General features: G+C 38.3%; 1 protein-coding gene across 3 annotated transcripts in view; it reads right to left on the bottom strand.

Annotated features, from left to right (window-relative positions):
* Positions 1-19,580, bottom strand: part of LOC135106760 (LIM and SH3 domain protein 1-like) — a 101,369-nt gene that overhangs the window by 18,178 nt on the left and 63,611 nt on the right. For all 3 annotated transcript variants that reach the window (XM_064016031.1, XM_064016030.1, XM_064016032.1), the window contains exons 4-5: positions 16,282-16,382; positions 6,574-6,653 (exon numbers count right to left, since the gene is read on the bottom strand). In XM_064016031.1, coding sequence (XP_063872101.1) covers positions 6,574-6,653; positions 16,282-16,382 — 181 coding nt within the window. The remainder of the gene's footprint in view (positions 1-6,573; positions 6,654-16,281; positions 16,383-19,580) is intronic.

The following is a 19,580-nucleotide window of genomic DNA, read 5'->3' as shown; positions in this document are numbered from 1 at the left end:
GTGTTAGATGCAAATTCATTAGATATAAACTCATTAAATGCAAGATCTTAGTACAGTTTGTTATATATCACTAATGTTAAATACCAAATTCTAATGCAATCTAATTAAAACCAAAATATGGTATTGTGCTTTCAATAGAACTCTTTCAGCCTCTAAAACAGCAACATGGGTGATCACCCTCATCTGTGACAGAGATTAATTAAAATATGGCACAATTTTGTGTTATGGATCAACTATGAATGTTTTCTCTTGCATTTGGGGTTTGCATTCTGATGGCTCTACAATTAAATAAATACTTTAGTCCAGAGATCCAAAACTGTGGGCCACAAGGCCACTCTGTGGGGCCTGCGGCCACTTGCCAAAATTAACATTGCATGCGTCCTGCCAGATAATTTCTTGGGTCATGAGTGTGGCCTGCTGGTATATAAAGCAATACCAATCTTAGTCTTCTTCCATGCACAGCTCACAGATGACCACTTGGACAATGTTCTCTTGCTGACTGTTAGTTCCATTATCCATTATTTTAATAAGCTTTGTGCTGAGAAATGTCACCAGGTGTCTCATTAATAAATCCTTTGAAATCTTTTGTTGTCTATGTGGTTTTCTGAGTTTTTTACTGATGTGGTCCTTGGGCCCTCTTGTACTTGTTGATGTGACCCACAGTACTCTGCAGGTTGGGGAACCCTGCTTTAGTCAAATATTTCAAGTTAAAAAATCTCCCTTGATAATGACTAAAATTTAAATCTCAGATATCATTACAGGGTTAGTACTACATTGCAGCTTTTGTGTCAAAATAAGTTGACAAAAATATGTCCTTGAGCAACTTTGTGTTTGTTTTGTCTTGAATAAGATCAGCTGCTTTTTTTTTTTTTTTCAAACTTGTAATATACTAAAACAATATTATAGGAATTACAAGTGTTGTACTTTCCATGTACTGCAAGAGCCACCTGGTGGCTCTCTGGTACAGTGTTTGGTTCATACCTAAAAGGCTGCAAGTTTGATCCTGGCTCACAGTAATTTCTCAGTGGGAATGATAGTGTCCTCTCAAAACCCTAATCAGCACCATATGACCATGGTGTGGTGCCATAACTTAATCAATTTCCAATTCAGTGTAAAATAAAGACATGAACTTGGAATACTGACATGAAAAAAAATATCTTGCACCAAAGTGTGGCATCAAGCTTTATGATTTGGTTCTTTTTCTGACTTTTTTAAACATTAGAAGCTCCTGTGGTATTTAGTGAACTTGGATACCTACCATAAACCTATGCTTTGCGATCCCAAGGTAGTGCACATGTTTTGCCAGTTTAAACCAAATTTAATGTTGCTTTCACATAGCACATATGTATTTCTTGTTCAACTTGTCAACACTGATCTGCTATTTCCCTCTGGTTATATTAACAATGTTGAGATCTATATAAATGTTCAGGCAGATCATTCTCACATAGCTTCTAAATTATTCATTGATCACATTCTAGACATTCTCATCTCATCTTTCCATTTAGAGTTAGATTTTTCTACAATCTCTTATGGGGTTAGACAGTCGATGATATATCTTCAACCACCTTTATCCATCACTCCAGCCTCATCAATGTCAGTGTAAAGTGCTGCCAGATCACCTTCACCACAGCTTTCATATCTTCCTTGGCCTACCCTGTGGATTGTGACCTGACATTTCCCCTCCAACCACTCTTTCTTCTCTCCATAAACCCAAACCACCTCAACCTCCTTAATCTCATCTCTACTACACTTACTCCACTTCACACTACTCCACTACACTACTCCACTTCACTTAATGCCCTATCTCTCCATCTGATCCCAGTCACATATCTCAGTACAGGACTCCAATCGCAGCCAACACACCATCTGCCTTATCTATTTGGGCCCATATCTTAAAACCATATAATAATACTGATTTTATACGAGTACATGCCTCAAATACTCTTCTAATGTTTTTCAGTGTACTGCTCTTGTTTGTCAGGAATCCTACTATCTCTCTCCACTTCTTCCATGTTAATGCTGCCCATGTTCTTACTGCTCTCTCTCCACTCCATCCTCATTGTCCATCATACCACCAAGATAACAAAAACACTTCACTTCTACTGCACCACTGTCTACTTCTTTCATCTCTGCCTCTTCCTCTACTGCTGTATTTGCCCTGCTGAGTCTTCTTACACATGCCATACAGCAAAGTCCAGCATTATATTCAGGTTTCTTGGTTCTGAACATAATTCATGGCACCATTTGTCACAGTCAGTCCACGCAAAATTAGTTTTCCTCCAAATCCACTATCACACATTTTACAGGGAAATCTTCCTGCTTATAAATTTTGTTCTATTTTCTCAACTGTTATCAATACCTTTGTCTTGGTCACAGTTACCTTCAGACCTTTTCTCTCCATTGCTTGCTTTCATTCTAATAATCTTAATATTTTCCTAGAAACTACAAAATTTGTCTTATTACTGCTCTAGTGGTGAAAAATTATTCTGATATTTGTTTACATGTTTTCTGATGAATTGTGATCAGAAAGTACTGAAAAGACCAGTTTACAGAGTTTAGAGCACTCATTGTCAGTTGTGCTGAAGTCACACCACATGAACCACACAGGCATGTCTTCCCACAAGGAATGTATTAATGAGTTTAGAGGGACAGCTGTTTCTGATTGCTCATCTACATCTTTTCCAGGTCATCATTCTTTTTAACTTTTTTATTTAATAATTTTATTATTATTATCATTTCTTATTTATTTATTTATTCTTTTTTTTGTAGCTTCAGAATTAAGCCAGGTTTCATGTTAATTCACAACATATTGTTGTGCAGGACCTTAACAAATCAGTGAATGGGAGAAAAAGTAAGGACATGCCATTTCTGCTACATCATATTAATTGAGAGGTAATATTAGTAATAATTTCTGAGGATGATAGAGATTTTATGCTCTACCTGACTATTTCAAGCTAGGACTGTTTTTTTCTAATATGAACAATTAAGCATTCAACTCTCCATTTTAGGGACTTCTGGTCTGAAATGTTTGAGTTTGGTTAGGTATTCAAAATACTCAGCAATGCAACTTTTCCAACCAAGTTCTGATCATTGGCCATGAATTCTTAGCGGTTGTGAGTTGTGTTGTTGTGTCAAAAACTATGAAAACACGTACATATAAGATAATGTAATCTTTTCCTACAAGAACTTTATATTATCAGCAGTGCACATTACTATTATTTCTTTTCTCTAGGCTACATAACTTTCTGACAAGGGCAACTTTTCAAAAATTCCTGGTTCCAGTCTTCTTAGAAAGGACAGCTCCAATGAGGTCCTCTCAAGTGATAATGCAGTATTGTGTTATTTACACACTTATCCAAGGGAATAAATGTTTTTTTTTTTTTCATACTTACCAGTTATTACTGTTTCATGCATACAGTAGTTGTGAATTGATTACATGGAAAGTGTTTACTTCAGATCCATACACTGAATGTTGATGGAAAATCATCAAAATAATTTTCAGTCTTTAATATGAGGCATTAATAGAGTATTAGTGCCATTTAGTGTTTAGAATATATTGACAGAGAGAGTTAAAAATAATGTAAATGCATTCTCTTTATGAAAAAACAACAATTCTATGTAACGTATGTGACTAACACTTCCATGTGTTGGAGAGTGTGGAGTTTGGCCATGTTGTTGCCATCAGTTTTGCCTGGAGGTGCAGTAAGGTTGTGCTGTCTGGACATGATTGTTGTACACAGGAAAAAGGGAAGAAGATTCATTCAGGGATGGTCTACAATTTAACAGATTTGTTTAGCATGTCATGTTCTAATCCTTGGTCATGGTTAGCATACAAAGTAAGTCAAAATAAGGCAAAAGCATTAACTGCTGTTAAACTTCTGCCAATTTCTGTGTTACGTTGCCAAGCAGATTGAAGTTGTCATACTTGAGGAGTAACTATTAATATATAGTTTTAATCATTATCTTTTATATGTATGAAACTTGAAAAAGAGAAAAAAACATTAATTCTTGATATTAACAAATTCAAACAAAATGTGATTTCATATCACAGATAATTTACTTAATATGTGAATACAGATGCCCTTCTCCCCCCCCCCCCCTCTCTCTCTCTCTCTCTCTCTCTCTCAGCTAATGAAAACAACCTTATCTTGATAATGGGCAATGTACTGAGTTAGTGAGTGTGTGAGGCACATGTGAGAGACAGAAAAATACAATGCAGAAGTGCATGATCTACAAGGGCTGCGTGTAATGTTAAATCCAAATGTACCTGCTATATAAATCAAATACAAACATCCTGCCCTTTTCCCAAACTAATCTGCGAGATCATTATGATATGTTGATAAAGGTTACAAAGTGCTACCATGAAGAGCAGCCAAGAAACTCTTACTAACTTCACTAATGCATAAAAAGTAGCTCACACTTTGCAAGTGTCATGCCCAACTTTAGAGCATCATGGAAATATACAGAAACTAGTCTGAAGGCAGAGTGAACTGACCACGATAGACTGTGTTGGGGACGGATCCTGTTACAGAACACTTGTGTAGGTGACAAGTTACCAATTAGGCTAAGATGGTTAGCAAGGTCCAAGTAGATTTTGGTTGGCCTTGACTGTCTTGTTACTACACAAGACATACAATAGGATATGCGACAATGAACATTCCAATGTAGTGTCTGTTATGGCAACTGAAGAACCTATGAAGAACCTATGGGGAAAAACAATTGGTTCCAGGGAACCAAAAAATAATATAAAAAATTCCACAATTTTTGGAAGTGTGGAAAAAAAAAAAAAAAAAAGAGCACACTTGCACTACTAAATTTGAGATAACACAAAAAATGCATACAGTATCCTCCTGAGTTTTGCACCTAGTCCTAAATTCTTACCATCCTGAGTTTTGAGCATTATCACCATGAGTTATGTGTTTCTTTAATAAGTATTGGTCACATTTACTTGGGCTTGTATGCTTCTCTATGCCTTGTGACCAAAGCATTTGGCTTGTCAGCCACACTACTGAACATGCCTCTACTGTCAGCGTCATGCGTATACATATGTAAATCCCACCTAAGTTGGAGCTCTCTCTCTCTCTATCTCTCTCTCTCTGTGAGAAAGGATGAAGCAAAAATGACATAAAATGAATGAGGGGGCAGAGAGAGAGAGAGTGAGGTATCACTCCCTTGTCCCTTAACTCTACAGATAAGGGGGAGGGGAGGTGACAGGGAGGGAGGTTTGAGATAAGACAAAAGAAGGGAGAAGAAAGGAAAAAAGGGAGGAAGGGACAGGTGGTAGATAGGTGAGCAGTGGCTTGCACAACTGGTGAGTTTGTCTTGTGAGTTTTACTTTGTTATTTCAATTAAATTTTTATTAGAATATCAGTGCTCGCACAAATGGCAAATTCATCTTGCTAGTTTTGTTATTCTGGTTACATTCTTATTAAAATTTCAGTGCTTATACAAATGGCAAGTTCATTAAGCCAATTTTGGTTTGTTATTAAGACTAAATATTTATTAAAATTTTGATGTGCAGTTTATTGCAGTTGTATGTTATAACGACAGTGTGCTGTTGCATACCCAACTGTATACAGATTACAGAGTGAAAAACAGAACATTTAAGAGAAGTCATGTGGAACATAAGTGCATTCTATGCATCAAGGCATTACAACACTGAAAAAAATAAGATATCCTTTAGAGGGTGGGTATGGATTTTGATTACTTCATATATCTATCAGATATGTCAGATAATATAAGCTTTTCTGAATGAAAGCAAGATCAAATATGATTAAATGCTTATCTTGGAATTTGTGTGAAACTATAGTGTGTTATTTCATCCTTTTGGCATCAGTGTTAATATAATGACGGCAACAATTTTTCTGAGATACTGTACACACACACACACACACATACACACAGTTTCTAAGATGTATCACTGGCAGTAATATTTTTTTCTTTCAAATATATTATGCCTTATTTCATAATTGTATTTAACATTATCAATAAATTTAATGAAGTGAATTATTGTGTAACGGTTAAAAAATACCAGTAGGACTGTACTACACAAAATGTCAGCTAGACTATGTAAGACAGCCAAGTTTTGTGTATAATGAGAAAATTTCAAGAATTAAACTGCTACAGCCTTAGAAGTAGTAAAAAGTAGTCATTTTATCCCATAACTATCCAAGCATTGCATTCTCATCAAAATACTAAGCAGAAAGACATCAAGCAGTCCAGAAAACTTAAGAAGGAAATATTCCAATCAAATTAAGCAAATTGTGACTGTTTAAGAGAACATTTGTAAGCCATACTCCGTTTACAAAAAAGAATGCAAGAGATGCCAAGTCAGTATAAAAAGAATCGGCATTCACAAGAAATAACCCAAAATATTTTTTTGTAAAATCAAGAATTCATGAAGAGGAGTGTCATTATACTGCATCACTGCAAGAATACTGGAGAGTCCTTAACACTGTATCTATGACTTCAAAAATTACAATTGTTCAGACATGTCAAATGGTTTGAAGTCTTCATTTCACATGTCCGTCAAAATGGCAGTTGTTGGTCTGGAGAAGAAAGGTTATGTCTTACCTTCATCCTCGTCGTTAGGCTCAGCACGTTTGCGTTCCATTTCAGACTTTTTTGCCATCTCACCATGATACACTACATTGCTGCAAAGGAAGTCTCATGTTACTCAATGGTTACCACATATCATGCAGGTGTACATGATAATTTATATAGTCAGCTTATACAGTGTTTGCCTATAATCTGTATTAGTGACCTTTCATTTATCATGTCCTGTTTCTAAGAAAATCTAATTCAGTACTGATATTGGGGCATTAGTGAGATTACCACTTAAGTTAAGACTTATGAGAGAAAAGATTCAGTAACAGTGTTGCAGTATATTCTGAGCTCTACAAAAATGATAGTCAGCAACCAAACTTCACAATACAGTAAAATCCCTCTTATCCGGCATCAATGGGACCACCGACATGCCGGATACTTGAATATTGCTGGATACTTGAATAGAAGTGAAATTATGTCCACAATCACCACCCTACACTCACGCATCTTACCATAACAAAGATCAGCTGATCTGATCAGCTGCTTAAGTGTAAGCACAACACGCTTCCTCTTTTCTACAACTTTAGGCATGATGAAGGCGTCAGGCGGTAAACAGTGCACACGTGGGACTGAGTCACTGAGTAAACACAGTGCAGTGGGCCGCGGGTGGCACGAAGCAGTGCGCTCTGGTGGCGAGGGGACAAAGTATGCCTCGCGCGGGAATTTTGATCGATTTTATGAGTACACATTGATTTTTTATTGATTTTAAGGCTCGGGGAAAAATGTGCCGGATACTTGAAGCTGCCGGATACTCGAATGCCGGATGAGAGGGATTTTACTGTACATACAAACTTCTACAAAAATGATAATCAGCAACCACACTTCACAATACATACAAACTATCTCATATCTAAAGGAGTTGAAAATGTTCTTATATATGCCATACTGCATTCAGCAAAAGAGTTGTGTCTAATAATACGTACAATATAAAATAAATGCAATAAATAGAAAATGAACAATGAAATACCCTATCATTAACAAGCAGTCATGATACCTTCTTTCTAAGCACCCAATGACAGAATAAGTGATGGTGTGAGACACTGTCCACTGTTCACTGTCACTGTCAATGTCCCTCTCACATCCAACCTCACAAATCCTGATAGACAAGGTAGAATCTATTCCATGCCCACTAGGAAAAGGAAGAAAAGTTCTTCCAAGCAGATGTTGAAATTCATCTAAAGAATCAATGAGTTCTGAAGCAGTGCCTGAACAAGCCAGTCACATCAACTCAGTGACAATAGAGAGGAACAGCTTTCCATGGTCCTCTTCCTTGCTACCATATTCTGCCTGATTTTTAGGTCAAAACACTAGTATTTTGTATAGTACACATTCTTTATCTAAGCTTTAGGAAGATGGTCAGTGTTGCCTTAAATCTATTATTCACAACCATTCATGTTCAATTTTCTCTCTGATCAACTAAAATGCAGCTTTTGTTATAGCTTTAGTGGAACCAGGGTAATTTGGTACTTAGGGTATTGGCTGTTACTGTCCTACATTGCTTTCACATTCATAGTTGACAAGCATATCAACACCTCTCTCTTTTGCCCATACTGTCATCCTTTGCCTTAATTATTCAAAATTATAAGTTGTTACATACAACTGCATGTTTTTTTTTGAATGGCTTTCAATTTGATGATAGAACAAAGATGCTGTATATCTCCTGGTATACTTGGCAACGTATATAGGCTGTGCAGTACTACCAACTCAGTGTCCTTGACATGTGAATCCCCCAGGCCGTACCCTGCTGGCCATGGTCAGGTCACGTCACTACAGGACTACAGGAATGAGGTGACAACAGCACGGAGAGGTACTGCCAACACCCCAAGTACAAAGTTAGTCTGGTTCCACTATAGCATGCCTTCTCTAATGAAAGTGAAAACTTGCTTCCACGACACTATCACTCCAGTGCTACCATCCAGTGAGAAATTTAACAAGGAATTTTGTTCTCAACAGCCATCATCAGTTTTTAAGAAATGAGGCTTTCTGCATTACCTCTATTAATTTTTCCCATGCATCAATAATGCCGTGTGTGTGTGTGTGTGTGTGTGTGTGTGTGTGTGTGTGTGTGTGTGTGTGTGTGTGTGTGTGTGTGTGTGTGTGTGTGTGTGTGTGTGTGTGTGTGTGTGTGTGTATCATTCACTTTGGTTGTCTGCTGGTCACCCAGCCAACTATTCCCCTACAGAAAGAGCTCAGGGCTCACAATGACTGATCTTTGGTTAGGACTGAAACCACTCACACACCACACACCAGAACAGTGAGGCCACAACCCCTTGGGTTACATCCTGTACCTACTTATTGCTAGATGAACAGGGGCTACACATTAAGAGGCTTACCCATTTGCCTCGCTGCACCCGAGACTTGAACCTGTGCCTTCTTGGATGTGAGCTGTGTGCCAACCACTACACCATGCTGTGTGTGTGTGTATGTGTGTGTGTGTGTGTGCAGGAGTTTCATTCATTAGATACTTATAAATAAGATACAGTAATCTCATGCTTAGTGATCTCTGAAATGACATTTCACCATCTAGGTGAAAAGATTAAAAGAGCACAAGATTTGGTGCTTTTTGTATTGATGTAGGTCATCTTTATCATGCTGGTATGTACTTCTTGACAACCATTTCTTGCAGTTACTAGCTAGGGACAGCTTTACACTTCAGAAATTGGCCTCATCCCTCACTGTTCATACAAGGTACACATATTTATAAAATAAGTTTGTCAAGCTTGTGATTATCTCTGTTGTAAAACAAAGGACAGCTGAACTTTTATTTATTAGAGATAACCTTCCAGACAACATCTCTTTCTCTTCTTCAGTAATCTGTAACAGTTCCATTCATCAGCATCAAACACTATGGTACATACTGTCTTTTATAAAAAAAATTGTAACTCTTTTTAAATTAGCTTCCTTTAATTTAGTACCCAATGTCATCTCCCTGAGTCTTCCTCCCTCCTAGATGCTGACCCTATGAGGACCTTATTCAACCTTATGTAAAGCATTTTTCATTTTTGAGGGAGGTTCACTCATATAACCTCTAATCCTTCTGCTTATGCTGTCACCCTTTCTTCTCTGTTGGGCTCCTCCAATCACAATCTCACATCTGTATCTTGTCCTATCGCTCCAATCCTTCCTCAGGATCCCCCTAAGGGAAGGTGCCTCTGGCATTTTGCCTCTGCTAGTTGGGAGGACCTGAGGAGGTATTTTGCTGATTTTCCTAGGAATGACTACTGCTTCTGTGTCACAGACCCGTCTTTGTGTGCTGAGCGCATAACAGCGGTGATAGTGTCTGGCATGGAGGCGTGCATTCCTCACTCTTTTTCTCGACCTAAACCTTCTAAACCTTGGTTTAACATAGCTTGTTCTCGTGCTATACATGATAGAGAGGTGACCCACAAAAGGTACTTAAGCCTTCCATCACCAGAATCTCATGCACTTTATATTTCTGTCCGGAACCATGCCAAGTCTGTTCTCCAACTAGCCAAAAACTCCCTCATTAATAGAAAGTGTCAAAACCTTTCAAGATCTAACTCCCCTCGTGACTTCTGGCATCTAGCAAAAAATATTTCCAATTACTTTGCTTCTTCTTTCCCTCCTTTATTTCAACCAGATGGCACCACTGCTATCACATCTATTTCTAAAGCCGAACTCTTCACCCAAACCTTTGCTAGAAACTCTACCTTGGACGATTCTGGGCTTGTTCCTCCCTCTCCTCCACCCTCTGACTACTTAATGCTACCTATCAAAATTCTTTGCAATGATTTTTTCCATGCCCTCGCTGGCCTAAACCCTTGGAGGGCTTATGGACCTGATGGGGTCCCTCCTATTGTTCTCAGAAACTGTGCCTCTGTGCTTGCACCTTGCCTAGTCAAACTCTTTCAGCTCTGTCTGTCAACATCTACCTTTCCTTCTTGTTGAAAGTTTGCCTATATTCAACCTGTTCTTAAAAAGGGTGACTGTTCTAATACCTCAAACTACCGTCCTATTGCTTTAATTTCCTGCCTATCTAAAGTTTTTGAATCTATCCTCAACAGGAAGATTCTTAAACATGTATCACTTCATAACCTTCTATCTAATCGCCAGTATAGGTTCCATCAAGGCCGCTCTACTGGTGATCTTCTGGCTTTCCTTACTGAGTCTTGGTCATCCTCTTTTAGAGATTTTGGTGAAACCATTGTTGTTGCCTTAGACATATCAAAAGCTTTTGATAGAGTCTGGCACAAGGCTTTGATTTCTGAACTACCCTCCTATGGCTTCTATCTTTCTCTCTGTAACTTCATCTCAAGTTTCCTTTCTGACCGTTCTATTGCTGCTTTGGTAGATGGTCACTGTTATTTTCCTAAATCTATTAACAGTAGTGTTCCTCAGGGTTCTGTCTTGTCACCCACTCTCTTCTTATTATTCATTAATGATCTTCTAAACCAAACTTCTTGTCCTATCCACTCCTACGCTGATGATACCACTCTGCACTTTTCCACGTCTTTTCATAGACGTCCAACCCTTCAGGATAAAAATTTCACACAGGGAAGCCACAGAACACTTGACTGGCATTTCAGTGGGAATTTTTTTTATTGGATTTTTGTTGCCCTTGGCCATTGTCCTTTCTACATAAAAAAAAAAAAAAAAAAAAAAAAAAAAAAAAAAAAAAAAAAAATATATATATATATATATATATATATATATATATATATATATATATATATATATATATATATATATATATATATATATATATATATATATATATATATATATATATATATATATATATATATATATATATATATATATATATATATATACATATTTTTTTTTTTTTATGTAGGAAGGATACTGGCCAAGGGCAACAAAAATCTAATAAAAAAAAAAATGCCCACTGAAATGCCAGTCCCTTAAAAGGGTCAAAGCAGTGGTCAAAAATTGGTGGATAAGTGTCTTGAAACCTCCCTCTTGAAGGAATTCAAGTCATAGGAAGGTGGAAATACAGAAGCAGGCAAGGAGTTCCAGAGTTTACCAGAGAAAGGGATGAATGATTGAGAATACTGGTTAACTCTTGCGTTAGAGAGATGGACAGAATAGGAGTGAGAGAAAGAAGAAAGTCTTGTGCAGCGAGGCCGCGGGAGGAGGGGAGGCATGCAGTTAGCAAGATCAGAAGAGCAGTTGGCATGAAAATAGCGGTAGAAGACAGCTAGATATGCAACATTGCGGCGGTGAGAGAGGGGCTGAAGACAGTCAGTTAGAGGAGAGGAGTTGATGAGACGAAAAGCTTTTGATTCCACCCTGTCTAGAACAGCAGTATGAGTGGAACCCCCCCAGACATGTGAAGCATACTCCATACATGGACGGATAAGGCCCTTGTACAGAGTTAGCAGCTGGGGGGGTGAGAAAAACTGGCGGAGACGTCTCAGAACACCTAGCTTCATAGAAGCTGTTTTAGCTAGAGATGAGATGTGAAGTTTCCAGTTCAGATTATAAGTAAAGGACAGACCGAGGATGTTCAGTGTAGAAGAGGGGGACAGTTGAGTGTCATTGAAGAAGAGGGGATAGTTGTCTGGAAGATTGTGTCGAGTTGATAGATGGAGGAATTGAGTTTTTGAGGCATTGAACAATACCAAGTTTGCTCTGCCCCAATCAGAAATTTTAGAAAGATCAGAAGTCAGGCGTTCTGTGGCTTCCCTGCGTGATATGTTTACCTCCTGAAGGGTTGGACGTCTATGAAAAGACGTGGAAAAGTGCAGGGTGGTATCATCAGCATAGGAGTGGATAGGACAAGAAGTTTGGTTTAGAAGATCATTAATGAATAATAAGAAGAGAGTGGGTGACAGGACAGAACCCTGAGGAACACCACTGTTAATAGATTTAGGAGAAGAACAGTGACCGTCTACCACAGCAGCAATAGAACGGTCAGAAAGGAAACTTGAGATGAAGTTACAGAGAGAAGGATAGAAACCGTAGGAGGGTAGTTTGGAAATCAAAGCTTTGTGCCAGACTCTATCAAAGGCTTTTGATATGTCCAAGGCAACAGCAAAAGTTTCACCAAAGTCTCTAAAAGAGGATGACGAAGACTCAGTAAGGAAAGCCAGAAGATTACCAGTAGAGCGGCCTTGATGGAACCCATACTGGCGATCAGATAGAAGGTTGTGAAGTGATAGATGTTTAAGAATCTTCCTGTTGAGGATAGATTCAAAAACTTTAGATAAGCAGGAAATTAAAGCAATAGGACGGTAGTTTGGGGGATTAAAGCGGTCACCCTTTTTAGGAACAGGTTGAATGTAAGCAAACTTCCAGCAAGAAGGAAAGGTAGATGTTGACAGACAGAGCTGAAAGAGTTTGACTAGGCAAGGTGCAAGCACGGAGGCACAGTTTCGGAGAACAATAGGAGGGACCCCATCAGGTCCATAAGCCTTCCGAGGGTTTAGGCCAGCGAGGGCATGGAAAACATCATTACGAAGAATTTTAATACGTGGCATGAAGTAGTCAGAGGGTGGAGGAGAGGGAGGAACAAGCCCAGAATCGTCCAAGGTAGAGTTTTTAGCAAAGGTTTGAGCAAAGAGTTCAGCTTTAGAAATAGATGTGATAGCAGCGGTGCCATCTGGTTGAAGTAGAGGAGGGAAAGAAGAAGAAGCAAAGTTATTGGAGATATTTTTGGCTAGATGCCAGAAATCACGAGGGGAGTTGGATCTTGAAAGGTTTTGACATTTTCTGTTAATGAAGGAGTTTTTGGCTAGTTGGAGAACAGACTTGGCATGGTTCTGGGCAGAAATATAAAGTGCATGAGATTCTGGTGAAGGAAGGCTTAAGTACCTTTTGTGGGCCACCTCTCTATCATGTATAGCACGAGAACAAGCTGTGTTAAACCAAGGTTTAGAAGGTTTAGGTCGAGAAAAAGAGTGAGGAATGTACGCCTCCATGCCAGACACTATCACCTCTGTTATGCGTTCAGCACACAAAGACGGGTCTCTGACACGGAAGCAGTAGTCATTCCAAGGAAAATCAGCAAAATACCTCCTCAGGTCCCCCCAACTAGCAGAGGCAAAACGCCAGAGGCACCTTCGCTTAGGGGGATCCTGAGGAGGGATTGGAGTGATAGGACAAGATAAAGATATGAGATTGTGATCGGAGGAGCCCAACGGAGAAGAAAGGGTGACAGCATAAGCAGAAGGATTAGAGGTCAGGAAAAGGTCAAGAATGTTGGGCGTATCTCCAAGACGGTCAGGAATACGAGTAGGGTGTTGCACCAATTGCTCTAGGTCATGGAGGATAGCAAAGTTGTAGGCTAGTTCACCAGGATGGTCAGTGAAGGGAGAGGAAAGCCAAAGCTGGTGGTGAACATTGAAGTCTCCAAGAATGGAGATCTCTGCAAAAGGGAAGAGGGTCAGAATGTGCTCCACTTTGGAAGTTAAGTAGTCAAAGAATTTCTTATAGTCAGAGGAGTTAGGAGAGAGGTATACAGCACAGATAAATTTAGTATGAGAATGACTCTGTAGTCGTAGCCAGATGGTGGAAAACTCGGAAGATTCAAGAGCGTGGGCACGAGAGCAGGTTAAGTCATTGCGCACATAAACGCAGCATCCAGCTTTGGATCGAAAATGAGGATAGAGAAAGTAGGAGGGAACAGAAAAGGGGCTACTGTCAGTTGCCTCAGACACCTGAGTTTCAGTGAGGAAAAGAAGATGAGGTTTAGAAGAGGAGAGGTGGTGTTCTACAGATTGAAAATTAGATCTTAGACCGCGAATGTTGCAGAAGTTAATGAAGAAAAAGTTGAGGGGGGTGTCAAGACACTTAGGGTCGTCGACGGAAAGGCAGTCCGATCTGGGGACATTTATGGTCCCCTCCCCAGATGGGGACTCCGAGGCTGGTGTAGGAGTCGCCATGATTTTAAAATTTTTTGAGTGAAGGGTGTGTGTGTTATTAGGTGCTTGTAGTTTTGTGTGGAGGAAGAGAGTTGTCTTTAGAGGGCAGGCTGTGACTACCCCCTTGTGTTGTGAGACACAAAGGGAAACGTTCAGTGAGGTCACAGTTGGGTTTAATGATAAGTTCACAGCACCCCCTGAGCAGTGCTTTAGACCTCACTGGGAGTAATTATCGTTTCGGCAGGTGTCTACTGCCTCCTCCTCCTATATATATATATATATATATATATATATATATATATATATATATATATATATATATATATATATATATATATATATATATATATATATATATATATATATGGTTCTACTGCACACAGCAAAGTCAAAATCTTTGTCACTCCCTTCCTTTAACTGACTGTTTTCAGTCCCTCACACTGCTATGTTGTTTCTAATACTGTATCACTAACTTCATGGTTACTACTCTGAACTTGCTATTGCATATCTCTCTCTCTCTCTCTCTCTCTCTCTCTCTCTCTCTCTCTCTCTCTCTCTCTCTCTCTCTCTCTCTCTCTCTCTCTCTCAAAAGGTTACTCCCACTGTTTTAATACATAATGCTTTCAGATCACCCTCATTTTGACTATTATCTGCTATGCTAGTCCAAAATTATTCTTTATCTATCTCACTATTGAAGTATGGAACAACCTCTTTTCTGTTCTTTCCACCACTTACAGTGAATCCAAAGAGGAACATGAAGATATATAAACTAAATTGGTCTATAACTTTATGGAAAATTTTCTTTGAATCTTTTTTTTAGCATATGTTTGATGTTAGGTTGCTTCAAAATTTTCCTAAAGTGATGCATATGAACTGAGATGACTCACCACTGACTCAGCTTGCATTATAAGACCTGGAGCCTATACATGGAGATGCACACACCAGCTACCAGACAGACAAGCAGTGAATCTGGTATACAGCTAACACCCCTGAACACATTGGACATTCCACACTCCATGGATGAAAACTACCAGTCCATTAACCTCTCAAGATCATCCCTTCACTAATTCTGGAGTGCCACCTGACATCAACCAACTAAATACAGCATACTGATAATACAACACTGAGTAGATGCATGAGATGAAATATTGTTGGTGCTACAGAAAACAACCAAGGAGATCTCCAACATTCTTGTAGCAACTAAGTTATGGGATTAGATTGGATGAGGTCACCCAACTCAATATTAATTATTGAGATGATATCCTTGGTGCATTTTTACTATGGAATGTCTTGCTGGTGGCTTTCTTAAGTAAAGCATTAAAGGCAACAATGAGGCATCTGTACTTGGTGCTTCTAAGTAGAATCTTAAATTTTGAGGGATTTTTTTTTTTTTTTTTTTTTGTGTGTGTGTGTGTGTGTGTGTGTGTGTGTGTGTGTGTGTGTGTGTGTGTGTGTGTGTGTGTGTGTGTGTGTGTGTGTGTGTGTGTGTGTGTGTGTGTGTGTGTGTGTTCATTTCTGATGTCAAGCACATTTTTCTCTAAGGGGTTACTATTACATATTACTTGATCATTGCTTACCTGACAACCAATCTTCCATGTCCCTAATCCTTTTCCAGGAAACAAACTAAATATAAACTGCCTCTTGATATAAACTCTACAAAATAAGTAAGAGTTTTATACTAATATATATTGTGTGCATTTTACGAGTATATAGTGAACAGAGATTACAAAGTAACTGTTTTTTGGGCTGAAATTCTTGTACACATTATGGTTCTTAATTTCTATGACTTTCAAAGCATTAAGATATCTTCCCATTCTGACCCAAAGCTCACCTGATGATCTGAGTATTCTTCTTAAGTCGTTGTGTCTCAGGATCATCTGCAACCTGGGTAAACTTGGCCTTGTTTTTCTCAAAGTCAGCATGGTACTGCACCTGAGGAGAGGAATGTTCAGGTGAGTCACTTGGTGGAAATGATAACACAGTAAAGGAGTATTTCGATCTAATCCATGACACTAGTACAAAATAGGTGGCCAGTGCCAAATATCTGAGAGAGAGAGAGAGAGAGAGAGAGAGAGAGAGAGAGAGAGAGAGAGAGAGAGAGAGAGAGAGAGAGAGAGAGAGAGAGAGAGAGAGAGAGAGAGAGAGAGAGAGAGAGAGAGAGAGAGAGAGAGAGAGAGAGAGAGAGAGAGAGAGAGAGAGAGAGAGAGAGAGAGAGAGAGAGAGAAAAAATTCTGGGCCAAAAAATACAGTAGTTATGCTTTAACCAGTATATTCCCGAGCAATGGGACTCAATGCTGCCTGGACCACCACATCCTCCACCAGCACCAGCACACAGCCAACCACAGGAGGGGAGGCTTGCTCCAGTCCCACCACTTCCAACCAGCCAATAACACCCACTTAATATCCTGGCATGTGCTCCTGTCACTATTTACATAAAGCCCTGCCATATGTGTGTGTGTGTGTGTGTGTGTGTGTGTGTGTGTGTGTGTGTGTGTGTGTGTGTGTGTGTGTGTGTGTGTGTGTGTGTGTGTGTGTGTGTGTGTGTGTGTGCCATATATCTAATATTAGGCTACATAAAATTTATGTATGAAATCCTATTGCTAAATGAATTATTTCAGTAGTCCTGGTATAAATGTATCTTTTTTATTAGTCTATCATTATACACAAAACATTATAATATTTTGGATTTGTATAAAAAAGAACAACAAGAATAAAAAAGAAAATAAATAATAATAATAATAATAATAATAATAATAATAATAATAATAATAATAATAATAATAATAATAATCAACAATAATAATAATAATAATAATAATAATAATAATAATAATAATAATAACAATAATAATTTGTGTAATTATAAAGGCATATGGATTGCCTACATTACTGTTTCCTGGCAAATTCCATGAAGTACACTGCTGAAAGTGATGGAAATATGTTGGGATTTATTTATAAGATCTTCAGTTGCCATAAAGGTGATTTTTATGGTAATTCTTAAACTAAAAAACTCTTGAAGCATTAATTAATTTTGTAGATGAACAATAAGTAATCGTCTTAAATCAAGCGAGACAAAGCATTCTGTCTGAGAACATGCCAAGTCTGGTATAAGGTACCTTATACTGCCGATCACAACCGGGCAGAACCAATCCCACTTACAAAAAAAAAAAAAAAAGTTTGACCAGCGTGGGACAATCAAGGACACTCATCACCCCCCCAAGGACAGAACCAAAAATAAAAAAATGTGAAAGAATTCTCAATTTGATGTGCTGTCTATTGAAAGATCCCTGGGAGCTTGAGGACATATACAGTAAAATCCCTCTTATCCGGCATCAACGGGACCGCTGACATGCCGGATACTTGAATATTGCTGGATACTTGAATAGAAGTGAAATTATGTCCACAATCACCACCCTACACTCACGCATCTTACCATAACAAAGATCAGCTGATCTTAATTAGCAGCTGATCTGATCAGCTGCTTAAGTGTAAGCTCAACACGCTTCCTCTTTTCTACAACTTTAGGCATGATGAAGGCGTCAGGCAATAAACAGTGCACACGCGGGACTGAGTCACTGAGTAAACACAGTGCAGTGGGCCGCAGGTGGCGCTAAGCAGTGCGCTCTGGTGGGGAGGGGACAAAGTATGCCTTGCGCAGGAATTTTGATTGATTTTATGAGTACACATTGATTTTTTATTGATTTTAAGGCTCGGGGAAAAATGTGCCGGATACTTGAAGCTGCCGGATACTCGAATGCTGGATGAGAGGATTTTACTGTGTATATATATATATATATATATATATATATATATATATATATATATATATATATATATATATATATATATATATATATATATATATATATATATATATATATATATATATATATATATATATATAAAGCAGGTCAGGACCAAGGCTGAAGATACACACTAATGATTTAGCATGCTAAAGATTGTTTACAAATTACAGCTGATGCTCCACTCAGTCACTTAGCCAAACAGTAAGTGAATACCTAGGTACACTTTTTTTGGGGGGTCAAAGTAATTTTACTGAGATCTGAGGGGGAAGAGCATTTGTGTCCAACCAGGTTTGTCACAGTAAGAGGAGCCTATGGTAATTTTGCTACCTAAGGGCATGCAGAGTCAGTTTTATAATGTGCAGCAAGCTGATCTTATATTCTTAACAAAACCTTTACTTAGCTGCACATTTAGTCACACTACTGATAAGTAAATGACTCATGAAAGGTTCTCCATTTTGCATTTCCAGAAAGACCTTAAAGACTTTCTAAATCCTTATCACACATAGAAATATTGTTAAATGTACATGATAATGACATCTTCTATGCATCATAATATGTACATGTTACATTTGCTTATTGAAAATGAGGCCTCACAATACCTGCCTGTGTGCATGCATTCCCATGTTTGGTCAAATTGGTCATGGCATGTGCTGATCAATGATAAAATCATTAAATACACTTATAAAATGTAGTTGTTATTGTACTGATAATAATAATAATAATAGTAAAAAAAATAAATAAATAAAAAAAAAATAAAAAATAAATAAATAAACACACACACACACACACACACACACACACACACACACACACACACACACACACACACACACACACACACACAAAGCTGATGAGAGCATGTACAAGTGAGTGTTACCATGTTCCCATGTTACTATGCCACACTTGGCATGATGAATATAGTAAGGTACCCAAACATTAATGAGAACACCACTTATCATGATGGTCTTTACAATGATTTTTTAACCTTAAAAAAAAAAAAAAAAAAAAAAATGTTGTTGGGTATTCTGCGACGATTACTTGTCAAGCTGAAGCAGGCTTCAGTTTGAGCCCCAAATTGAGCATCAGTTTGTGTTGTTCACATCATCAGCTATCAGCTACACTCACACTCACTGCTGGGCCAATGCCCTCTCTCATTTAGGGCAATTAGTTTTCTTCACCAATGTTCATTGGTGGGATTTAAACAAATATTGGCATTAAAGACCAAGAAAATAGATAGATGAGAGAGAAAAAAAAAAAGAGGGTGGTGTCATGAAAGTACCATCTTTCCATAATGGACTCCTTCCTTAAATCCCAAAGAGTGGGC

This window comes from Scylla paramamosain, chromosome 14 (assembly GCF_035594125.1).
Source record: "Scylla paramamosain isolate STU-SP2022 chromosome 14, ASM3559412v1, whole genome shotgun sequence".
Lineage (NCBI taxonomy): Eukaryota > Metazoa > Arthropoda > Malacostraca > Decapoda > Portunidae > Scylla > Scylla paramamosain.
The sequence above is the reverse complement of the archived record's forward strand: the minus strand, read 5'-3'. Positions and strand labels throughout refer to the sequence as shown.